General features: G+C 32.9%; 1 protein-coding gene across 2 annotated transcripts; it reads left to right on the forward strand.

Annotated features, from left to right (window-relative positions):
* Positions 1-112: 112 nt before the first annotated feature.
* Positions 113-9,971, forward strand: LOC144839721 (E3 ubiquitin-protein ligase MGRN1-like). Of its 2 annotated transcripts, XM_078695187.1 has the most exons (16): positions 113-273; positions 768-886; positions 1,396-1,493; positions 1,701-1,838; positions 2,244-2,364; positions 2,888-2,954; positions 3,088-3,251; positions 3,601-3,718; positions 4,104-4,151; positions 4,391-4,461; positions 4,973-5,075; positions 5,334-5,382; positions 6,571-6,745; positions 7,335-7,367; positions 7,660-7,810; positions 8,184-9,971. In XM_078695187.1, the coding sequence occupies exons 1-16, from the start codon at positions 183-185 to the stop codon at positions 8,387-8,389; spliced, it is 1,752 nt and encodes a 583-aa protein (XP_078551313.1). In that variant the 5' UTR covers positions 113-182; the 3' UTR covers positions 8,390-9,971. The 2 variants fall into 2 exon arrangements, with proteins under 2 accessions (XP_078551313.1, XP_078551314.1); XM_078695188.1 differs by lacking the exon at positions 7,335-7,367.
* The last annotated feature ends 2,983 nt before the right edge of the window (positions 9,972-12,954 follow it).

The following is a 12,954-nucleotide window of genomic DNA, read 5'->3' on the forward strand; positions in this document are numbered from 1 at the left end:
GATAAAAGCAACCTATTGATGGCGTGCTTCAATTCCGCTGCTCTCTGCTGTGTCAATTACCTCTGTCTCTAGAGGGCGTCCTTTAATTATTTTTTTTTTAGATAAGAATCTGGAAAAACAAAAACGACATCTTTGATTTTTAAGTACAACGTTTGTTGTACATTTTATCTAATTTTGTTAATATGGGCTCTATAATATCATCATATAATCAAAACAACGTTGAGCAGCTTGATATTTCTGCTAATTCAGCGTACAGATATCCACCGAAATCAGGTAATATGTTGATAAAAACGTACGGAAAGTTAACAGTGGTTGTGCTGTTTTATGCTGATGCAAACAACCCGGAATAGTTTTTTATTAGGTCAACAAAACGGAGGCTTGCTCGTGCTTTTAGCAGTAGGCCTAGCTAGCTAGGCTAAAATCTGACAGGAGAAGACAGATTTAACACGGGGGAAAAACAATTTAATCGCGGCTCGGTCTAGAGACTAGGCCTTGTAAGTAGTAGAGTAGATGGCCTACTAGTAGAAAGTAGGATATCATAATTTAGGCTAATTAATATAGAATAGGCCTAATAATACTACTACTGAGTACTGTAGGCTAGGCCTAGAGTAGAGTAGCAAAAAATAAATGACATTTAAAAAAAAGAAATTAATTAATTAGGCCTAATTAGAATTATGTAGACTATAATTATATATTATTATTGATGATTTTTCTACTACTAGGCCCTAAGTAACTGCTTTATTTGTATACCTTTCTTTACATTACAGGATGTTATTTTGGAGGCTATTTCACAATGGGAGGTCAACGTTTTGAAACGCCACAACCTGAAGCTTACCTCTTTGGCGAAAATAGTGACCTTAATTACCTAGGTTCAAGACCTGCTCCAGTAAGACATTTTATTTACCTAGTTTCGGTGGTGGAACAAGTCTTTCCTGATAAGGACTAGGCTATAAACCGTAGGTCCAGTGTACACAGTTATAACCCGTGTGCACTTTAAAAAACCCAGTTCATGCAAGACGAGTAGGCGTTGCTGTGGTGAACTGGTTCGCAAAATAGCCCCTGTGTTAGGGTATTACCACCTATTTGATAGTACAGTGATTAATTTACTAACTAGTAATCCTTGGCCACATGTGCCTAAAGACATTTAAAATAAAAATGAAATACAAAATCATATTATATCTTGCTATTTGATCGTTTTTATAAAGTACTGGATACTTTTATATCTTTCACTTATTGTTTTCGATATTAAATTAACATTCATTATTTATGATACTGTACTAATGACATTGAATCTCGGTACAACTGTATGTATATATTTATTTGAGTAGAAATTACTGATAATATGTGCAAGTTCAAATCTAAGATAATATTACATAATCACTTGTTTGTTTTTAGTTTCCATATCCACCACCACAACCCAACGAGCCAACAAAGACGTTAAAGAGTCTTGTCAATATTCGTAAAGATTCAGTCAAATTTGTAAAAGATGAAAGGTAGAGTGCATTCATTTATATCTTCTGTCAGATTTGTCTCTGTGATGTATTTTATTGTTGTGATACTACAAATAAAATGATTATCTTGTTGGGAAATTTAATGATAAATACAGACCAAAACATATTATACAATAGTAGAATTTGATCTAGAATTTAATGTATGTTTAAGTAAAATTGTATTTCTTTTATTTTTAATACCTTTAATAGAAACCTGGACACAGATTCAGAGGAAAACACAGAAAGTGTTAAATACAACTTAGAGTTTATATTTGACACAGAAGCAAGAGTTGCAATCACGGTGTACATGTTTGCATCAGAAGAGATTGTCAACGGACAGTATGCTGTGTAAGTTTGGTCACATGCAGATATTCTTATTTTAAAAGATGTTTTGTTCCCTCAAAACATGACAAATAAAGATGAATAAAATCAAACCTTGAATAGGCCATTTTGTTATTCATTTTTGCCAAACAAAATAAACAAAAATTATGATCTTAAAGACAAACAGGTAAATTTAATAGGCAGTTTTTTTAGATAATTAGTAGTAGGTAGATAATTTCTCTAAATCCAATTTTGTCAAAGTGAATAACTATAGAATTAAAAGAGTCTATTAATTAATTTTTTCAGGTGGACAATACTGTATATATTTCTTATTTATTTATACTAAAATTGATATTTTATGCTGCAATAGTAAGTTAGTTTGCCCTCCACTTGTATTATTTTAATTCTATAAACTTTGTTTTTAATAATTAGATACCAACCTAAGGAAGGTGTAGGTCTGCGTTCAGAGACGTTTCACTATCAGAAAGGAGCCAATCAGCTGTTTAAGCAGCCTGCCTTTGTCATCAATCCTGCTAACTATTCTGAAACTGATGTAAGTTTATCAATAAAAAGATTTTGTTGGTAGACAGTTAAGTCTGTTTTTTTAAATCTACATTCTGCAAATGTACAGTCAATTTACCCAATACTGGACACCTTTGCCTAAAGCCTGGTTTTCATAAAATCGCTACACGACAGAGATGGAAACGCTAGAATTTATCCGGGATCTAGTACGCAAGCGCTAAATATTCTTTGGTACGCATATACGATTCATCGCCAACAAAATCGGCAAAGTTGCTCATGGTTGAACTTTGCCGATTTGACTGCGATTTTAATGGAAATGCTGTAGCGACGGTGTAGCGATTTTATGGAAACCAGGCTTAATATGTCTTGTTTTCTGGAAATTGTAGTTTTCTGAATATGTTTTTAATGGTAAATTTAAAAAAGAATTTACTTTTGGACCTCAAATTCTGGTTTGTGGAGAATTTCAAGTTTTCAGAGAATTTGGTATTGTGAGAGTTGACTCTATTATTGAAAAAGAAAATTCACTTGAATCAATAAATCATCTACTTTTTCAGTTCAACTTTGACCCCTTGAAGGATCTAATTCCTCTAGTCGTTCAATGCTGTGTAGATGAAGGAGATGGTAAGTTGATTTTTTTCACAGACAGAAGCTTGTAGTTTTTATATAACTTGAACTTTGAACTTTGATCAGCCTTCACTTGATTCAGTAAGTAGAGGTTTTATTTAATTTAAAATGAAACTTTTTATTGTTACAGAGCATGCCGGACATAGCCATGCTCTCCTGGCCACGCTAGAGAAGGTGTCTGAGGAACAGTATGCAATTAAACCTTTAAAACAGAAACAGATGGTAGAAGGGGTGTATTACCTACTACAAGAGATATATGGCATTGAGAACAAGAAAGTTACAAATATACAACAGGTATGTATTTGTATGAGTATTGGTGTATTGGTATTCTTGTGAAGCAACATAAACATATGTAATACATACTGATACTGCAATCATTAAAAAAAATAGAACATTACAACACAGCTCATGAATGTTATTGTGATGAGCAGATGCGGACAGAACAATTACCTTACCACTCGGTCTAAAGCTCATGTTAATCCCTTCCAACCACCCACACAGCACTCGCCTACAAAACCTCTGGATATCTGAAAATATTCTTATTCTTTTCCTAACCAGCCTCTATCCATTTTGACATACACCCCCTAGACTATAGCTACATCCCAGAGGTATGAAAGGTATCTCCTTTGTTTATGAATTGTAGGAAGAAGTGGACATGGATTTGATGGACGACAATGGTTCCGACTGCGTCATCTGCATGTCTGATGCAAGAGATACTTTGATTCTTCCATGTAGACATCTGTGTCTTTGTAATGGATGTGGTGAGTAGTATTGTAACTACTGTTACTAATTTTAAGAATTATATGTGACACTAAACTGAGTGTCATCTATTACGCTGCCATCATCAAATCCTGAGTACCACATGACCCAGCTTTCTATATTCAGCTGAGGATAAAAGTGCTGGATTAATTGACTACAAACTTGACTGTCCTGTCAATGACCTGAAAATATTCTCCTCCTTCAAATCATAAACATTTATTATTTGTATACCGTAACTTCCAAACATCACAATTCATCACAAACTATATTAAGTAAGAAAGACGGTCTTTGTAGAATGAAATAAACAACTCATTGTTGTCATTTTGATGATTAATATCATAATTTGTAAATTTATTTTATTAACTGTATATTGTGTTTTACTTTTAGCTGACAATCTTCGTTATCAGTCAAGTTGCTGTCCTATATGTAGAGCACGTAAGTTTATAGTTTGAAAAAGTATTAAATATCCCAAAACCAGATACTATACTGAAAATGTGTAGTTTTCATAATGCAGTTTAAAAATAGGAAAGAATAGAGACTTTCAGTGGAAGTTTTTTTCCAGTTTTTGGACATTGAGGTGTTGGAATTAGAGGGTGAATTTATTGCTGAACAGGACAAACAGACCAGTAAAATGTCAAAATTCTTAATAAATAGTTTATTTTAATTCCCAACAGCTTTCCGTGCTCTTCTTCAAATACGAGCCCTACGGAAGGTAACAGGCACTCTCCATAGAGAAGAGACTGCTGTAAGTACTTTACATTTAATTTTAAAATCTACTCAACTCAAATAAACTTGGTGACTGCATGCAACTAGTTCTACCTACTCACAGTACAATTTCTGAAAGTTTTTGATCTATTTTGCACATTTTGCATTTGAATCAGGAATGATTCATGATTATTATATAATTATAGATTTATTGAAAGTAATTTACTAAAAATGTCAGGCCAATTTTGATAATTAGCAGTTTTTAAAGTGCCCCCTCGCTTTGGCATTATGCTAGGCCTAGGCAGCCAAGCAACACGTACCTGCAGTTTGTTTAATTTTACTGCAGTCATATTTTGGACGGCGGCCTCAATATTCGTTGCCAAGCCAAACAGATTTTTACTGGCTTACGAAAACAAATACGCGTTTTCGTTATCGTATTCGTAGCGTTGCGAAACCTCTCTAATATCACAGTGAATACTATTTTAGAATAGTGTTTTTAAAATGTACTTGGAATAGATATTAGTATAAATAATATGTTGTGCTTTATTTAGGTAAGTCAGGAGAATGTACCACAAGGATATGAAGCCGTTCCACTAGGTGAAGCACTGAATGGACCAAATACATCAGGCAACCCATCCCTTCCAAGGCCTGAGAGTAAGTGAAAGATTGTCTGATTGGCCTATAGTTATTTTGTATTTAATAAACTAACATTAAAGAAAAGTAAACAAAAGGAACACAAAATTTAAGAAAGAAATTGGAAGGCTCAGTTACATAAATGTTACCAAACCCATGTGTGAGTTATACATCCAAATGAGGTTTTGCACAGTAAATGTAGATTATAGGATGTATTTGTTAAGTTGTTTAGATAATATTTTGTTATTATCACTATTATCACTTGTGTTTATTTCATAGCTGGAGACAGTACAGGAAGTGGCAGACACAAGAATAGAAAAAACAGAAGGTAATACTATACAGATATTGCCTGCTTAGAGGTGAAATATAAGATTTGACATCCCCGAGGGAATGATATTATGTTCGAGGGAATATATATATCCCGAAGCGGCAGCTGAGGGATATATAATTCCCCGAGAACATAATATCATCCCGAGGGGATGTTAAATCTTATATTTTACCGATATAAAAGGCGATATCTGTTATATTATATAGCCAAGAACAAGTCTGCTGGGTTGGGTGAAGCTAGGCTAGGCCTCCTATTCTATAGTATTTGTATTGTATGTAAACAAGCCTCCTGCCTAGGCTAGACACCTTACCTTGCGAAGAATAATATACAGATAATTACTAATTAATGATTCCTTGGCAATAAAATATTCACTTAGGCCTAGGTCGTTTAAATTAACAGAAGAATTTCCATCAATAAGCCTATTAATAATAATATTATAATCAGGTAGGCCGAATAAACAATTCATCGTCTTCTCTTCGAGGAGCCGAATCACCGGATGTTCAGCGCGTACTAGTTACTAGGTTACTACCGTGAGTATTGACCAATCACAAACGGTGTTTCATCACATTTAGGGAGGACTAATAACAAATGAGGGCGCTATGTATGCATAGTTTAAATAGTTTAGATGAATAATTTCTTGAAGCAACTTCCGTGGCGCAGCGGTGGAAGCGTTGTCTTGCGATGAAGTGACAATTCCACCCGAGTTCAAATCCAGTAGATGACTTTTGTTTATTTATCGGCGAACGCGAGTGTTGCCACACGAAAATTACACAGTCAATATCATCGAACTCGAGAATGTATATGATTAATGACAGGGGACACGATAATTACGCGAAAATTACTCGGTCAATATCATCGTTCTCGAGGATATATACGATTTACGATCCTCGCAGCGATAGTCATGTGACGCAGTTTCAACCAATCACGTTCACGTATTTACATAGGCTATGTAATATAACCATATACGTACTAATAGTATACCATCATTTTCAATTTTATTTTTCAATCACGTTCATATACAAGCTACAAAAACTATGAAAGGGATTTGCTTCCTTCCACAATGTGTAGATTTATAACTAAATTAGGTAATAATTGACATTGTCATTGTTCTTTACTTCTCAAGTAATTTTTCCAGGTTGTTTTTTATTCGTTAATTAATCAATTAAATTCAATTTGTTGCAAATTTAGGAAGCGTCCAACATCAGGTAGTTCTTCAGGGAGGTGTAGGGCAGCTCCTGAGCCAGCTGTGCCAGCACACCTTGCAACCGTACAGTATGCAGAGGAAAATGAACTCAACAAATCATTGGAACGTCCATGTGATAAAAAGGAAATGCTGCCACCTGTTGATTCACCAGACACTCAGGTTAGTTGGAATCAAAATGAAATATGTAAAATGTAATATTATTACTCAATTGCAAAAAATAACAACCCAACACAAATTGATTTGGCTGTGCTTGGCAACATTTTTGTTGTTTTCAAGCTTTTTCAGTTTCCAATTGTATTTCATCCGACCCAATCATATTCACATTTGCTAATTCACCTAGAATTATAGAATTTAATAGTTACTCACCACGTCTTTCATTAAATATGTATTGTTCCCCCAAAAAATAAAGATTATTAAAATCAGACTTTGAATAGGCAGTTGTAATAAAGTTATTCACTTATTATTTTAAAAAAATCAACCAAAATAATTATTTCACTTATAAAAAGACCAAAGAAACGGTTAATTTTAACCAAAAATCATTGTCTGACAAACAATTTTGGTATTTTTTGCTTTCAATTACAATTTTTTAGGAAAATAATTTTTTTTTTATTCCATTTTTTGGTCAAAGTGAATAACTATAATATGACATTAAAATGGATTATTCAACATTTTTTGTAGGGGGACAATATATCTTTAATGAGTTCAAGTTGGTTTTGATGTTAATAATACTGGTAATTTTATTCCACAGTTGCAGAAATCTGCTGAACCTACTGTTGATGAGGTACAGTAGGAATATAATGTTTTAAGCTCTGTCTACACTATCAAACTAGTATGTGCCGAAATATGGTGGTGATATGTCCAGATATGATAGTAATATGACATGTCCATATATGGGCACAATTTTTTGTCACATAAAGTTTGATATTGTAGACAGAGCTTTAGTCATGGACATCAGTGCAATCTTATTTATCAAATAAAAGTTTTTATAATACCTATAATGGAACTGTTATTATCATCGCTATATTCATGACTGGAAGCTTTGTAACAGAAAAGTATATGATTTTGTTTTTTAGGCTGGAATTATTGAAGGTGAAAAGATAGTAGAAGAAATAGTTCCAGGAGTAGAAGCGATCGCTGAGGAGACTGATTCCACAACTCTTAGTCCATCAGAGCCTAGCTCACCTAAGATTAGTACAATTGCTAAAATCATTCAACAGGATAGTGGTTAGTACATGTTTATTTTAGTCATTAAAAAAAGTGTACCCTATTTGAGAAAATGTTGAGAATATCTTGATTGTTATGCTACAACCCTCTTATGGAGTATAATAAAGCAAGGCAAGTTGGGCCCTGGACCTCCAGTTTTAAGTCCTTATCTGAGATGACTTATTCTACTCACTTTATGGTTCTAATGGTAAAGGAGAGCCTTGAGCCGGTGCAGATTTTATGGTTATAGGCTACTGCAGCAGTGCCATGCTTTGACCGCTTGGCCAGTAGACTTAAATTTACTTGTGTTTTTCAGGCCATTGTTCAAACTCATAGCCCCTTTTTAATTTTGAGACTGACTATCACAATTTTTTTTTTGACTTTTTAAACCCAGTTTCCAGTTCAACCGATTCCGTTTTCCAAGAAATCGAACCTGGCCAACCAGCTGCAATGGCTAGCGTAGAGCTACCAGGCATGGCTGTTGACAGTGCAAGACCAGAGAGCCTAGCTAGTTCTGGAAGTGTGTCAAGCACTCGACGTCTCATATCAACACCATCAAATGTGAAGCTAGATCAAACCTATGAACATACAATGGTGTAGGCCCTTCACATTCAACACAGTCGGCCACATATCCTTTTATGATTTTTATTAGGCATTGTATTATTTCACATTTGAAATAGCTAGATCTCTATTTATATATTTCATTATAAGACATACAGTCAATTATTCACCCAATACCCATTAAAAACACATTCAGAATACCAGAATTTCTTGAAAACCAGATATAGGCCAGCCAGTATTGGGAGAGTTGTTATTTATCATTGTAATAGCCATCATTTATGAAATGCATTATAATACCGCTTTCTCACCCAAAGAAAACTCTGGAGTTGAGAGAATAATAAGTAGTATAAATAAAACATTATATGACTTCTGAGACTTTTGACTAAAATTATTAAATTAAAAATATTATCAAAAGATTGATTCTAATTATCATTGCTATGTAAACAAACAAAATAGAGGGTGGTATTTTTTATTTTATTTTAAAAACCCCAGTTACTAGGTCGATGTGAATTGGGTATCTCCCAAGTTTCTCAACGTTTTGAATGGTCACAAACCCCAGGGTGTCTTCGGAGATCACTGCAGAGTTTGGTGTGAAAGGGGTATAATTCTCATTGATCGTCCAGCAATAAGGCATCATATTGAACATTTTGCAAAATAGTTTGTATATAAAAGAGTATATAGTTTTATGCATCACTAGTAGATATAGCTGGAGGTGTAATTCTTTATTTAGTAAAACAATATATACAAGAAAACAATCACTGATTTAGAATTTTATGTAAAATTAAATTATAAGCTAAAGTTTATATCTTTTGCATGTTAAGGAAATTGGCAGAAAGTTCCAATATTTTGGAAATATTATAATACTTACTAATTTGTTTCAATTGTTTCGATGTAACACCTTTGGTACACTGTATATATTCTGAATATTATTTTGTTTAATTTAATATAAATATCGTATTAAATTAATATGTAGGAATGAGTTTTATTAATATTGTTCATACTTGATTTTAAACTCATAAAGAAGTCAATCCTTTGTTATGGGCATACTTTATAAATACCTCCTTCTTACCATAATTCTCTCTCAGTATATCTAGTAATTAAAAAAAAAAATTATCGATTGATTGATATCTAATAATATTGATTGAATGATTATTTTGTGCTTGCGACTGCTTTTTACGCCCTAACATATTTGGTGTATTGATTACGCTCGCATTATTTGATCAAATTGTTTGTTGTTGTACACCGCCGATGTTCGTTATAATCATGTTAATTTGTTTGAAAATGTTTGATTTTTATTTTGAAACTATGTATTATATTATTCTCAAGTAACAGGCCCATCTAATTAATTAATAATTAACGATTTAAAACCAACCAATTCCGATTAGGCTCATTATGCTGCAACACATAAACAACCGAAGTAAGTTGACCAATTACAGGCGACGGATCGTCTGATCTGAAATTTGTGATTGGTCAAATTACTTACATTGCGCATCACGTTACAGACCAGTGGAACCAAGGTTTAGGTTAGAGACTAAAATAATGAGATTTTGATTTGTTAGGACTGCATTATTTATCCAAGTCAACCGCATTGTTTATTAAAATATTATATACAAGTATTGTATTTTATTAGATTAATTTTCTTCATTTAAATATATTTGTAAATGACACATTCTGATATAAACCATGATGCATTTTAATATTATGTTTTTGTATTGCTATTTACTTTATTTGGAAAATCGTTAAAGCATTCAAAAAGTCATAACATTCCTTAAAGATTGGATATTTATTATAGATATTGTTCTATATTATATAGGCATATTGTTTGTTTTAAATTGTCAAACAACTAATGTATTTCCAATTTCGCTGGTATTGCTATAATAATTTTTAATTTAACCCAAAGTCAATATATCCAAAGCATCAAGTTGCAATACAGGAAAAAATGACCTGTCAGCTAAAAGTTTCTAGAATATTATGTTCATAACTTTCTTAAATGAGTCTTCAAACCTTAATGACTTTTAAGTTTGTGTCAGTTGTTATGGGTACAGTATCAATGTACTCATCTGGAGAGATTTTGTAAACGTCCAACTCGATGCGAAACTGCTTTAAGGAAAGTGTGTAAATAACCGGATTCACAATATAATTTAATATTGAAAAGTCTGCACTTATCATTCCGATGTATTTGCCGAGACATACAGTAATGTAAATACAAGTATTGGTACAAAACATAGTATATAAGCAGTGCTTATGGCTAAAAACACGTTTTAACATGGATTGAGGTCGAACCACTCGCCGTTTAAAACGAAGTTCATGGATACCATACACAACTCCATTATTATTAGAGTTGATAGAAACAATAATATGAAGATGGATCCACATAATACGATGAAAGATTACCAGATATGTTATGCCACATATTACCTCATGTTCCAACTGAATTGGGACAAACAACACAGCCTGTGTGTTCATCAGAAAACCAATAATCCATGCAGATACTATCATTATCAATGTACTTTTTGGTGTGTAATTAATAATGGCTTCATGGTAGCAAGTACCTCTCTATTGTAACAAAAATTAAATTAACAGTAGAAGCTGCTGATATACTCCAGTTGAAGGCAAATACTTTGCAGTAAACCTTCAAGCCAAGTGGATCGATTAAGGCATTATTCAGGAAAAAACTAAACATCCAATTGCGTCGATAAGTGATTGGTTGAAAATAAACCAGCGAGTACTCCAACGCATTGATGTAACTCTGTTGATGACTACAAGAGCTAGAATGTTCAGAATGAAGCCAGTTATAGAAATGCCACATCCAACTTTGACAGCCACCCAGCTTTCTTCTGTGAAATTTAAATACATCGAAATACGAAAGAAGAATTACTATTACAAATAAATGTTTATGAACTTTAAATATAATAGTTCGGAGAATAGCCATAGCTGTGTGTGTGATTTTAATATTTCCTATGTCTGACTGGTTCAGTTTTCCGTTGATCACTTTCCGTACAGGTACTAAAGAAATATAATGATATCTTTGGTGTGACAGACATATTTATTATCTGAAGTCAAAGTGATCAAGGTACTACACAACCGAGAAAAATACACATGAAACCTGCTGATGCAGAAGTGAAACTCAACCTGCCAGGTCTAAGTTTCTGGAAAGTTTTGTTTCGCTGTTGAATATTATAGTAAACAATAATTAGCATCAGCTGGTATTAATGATTTTTTACTTAAGCTAATTGTCGGTAGAGCCTCATAGTCGAAGCACCAATTATCAAGAGAAAATGATCTTATATGTAGGCCTATACTGAAATAATCTCAATTAGGTCAAGTTTAAGTTATTCTTCGTCTTACTACCGGTATCCCTTTTCAGAGCCAACTGTCTCTGTCACAAAGTATATCTTCTCGTTATTACACAAAATAAATCAAACAGCATTTAACAATCAAGATTGATCGTCAGTGTACAATGTCTCCTTTCTCAACAGATACAAGTATGTCGGCATCTTTCTGTAAAAACAAAATGAAAAGTGAAGACGTTTTTGCTTTATATGATGTAGGCATATTACTACACAGAATGTATTATACCAATTTATCAACAATCTTAAATTATATCTACGTAGAGATTGTTATTAGTACAATCATGGACCTATATTAGCAATAAGTGCTTGTGATGTCACTGCTGGATTTCAGATCTCAATACAATGACGATCAAGGTCAATATGACAAAGATTAATTAATTTGCCACCTTCAACAAATAATTAGGATAATGGATCAAAATTAGTAAAATCAACAAAAATACTAAGTGACGATCACGTACAATACTAAGGGTGATGAACTTGAAAGATAATGACAATAGCGAACGTCCTAATTGAAACAAAAACAGTTTTTATGACGTAATTAAACATAACAGACTAACTCCATTTGGCTTTCAAATTAGTTCACATGCCAAATGGAAATTGAAAGCTGTGTATCAATTAATAAAGCTAACTGTTGTGAGGTACAACAGTTTGTACGAGTCAGTATTTTTTTCTAAACACCACTTCACTCCAAAGTCTGAAGATTTAGCTAATGGTATTTTGAACCGTTCTTAAGCAATTATGTTTATAAGTTATATATAATTTGTTTCAGATCTTTTTTTACCATGTCATAAACGTAACCTTACTTAATCCAATAATGCAACTTAGAAACAACACATTAAATGCGTCTTCAATGTTGTTCCTTGCTTCTCAATGTGTGTCCATTCTGTGATGAGTTTTTAATAATAATCTATAATGTTATAATATATATTTTCACTTTAAAATAGCTGTTTTTATTATTTTTTCTTTATTTACATTCTCAAAAAACATACATAAATAAGCATAAAGTACTGTATAACACAAAGAGAAATAAAGAAACATGTCTTCATTGTTTATATTTTTTTGTGATGTGATACATTATATACTGTAACGCATATTATACGGTAAAAATGTTTAAAAACGTTTCCTCTCTTAATATAGATATAAATATTCTTATTCGTTATAAGCCCTTATCGTGGTCTAATGGTTAGGACATCTGCATATCAAGCAGAAGGTCCGTTTGCAGCTGTCCTGACCATTCGACCACTGGGGCTT

The sequence above is a fragment of the Antedon bifida genome, chromosome 4 (assembly GCF_963402885.1).
Source record: "Antedon bifida chromosome 4, ecAntBifi1.1, whole genome shotgun sequence".
NCBI classification, from domain to species: Eukaryota; Metazoa; Echinodermata; class Crinoidea; order Comatulida; family Antedonidae; genus Antedon; species Antedon bifida.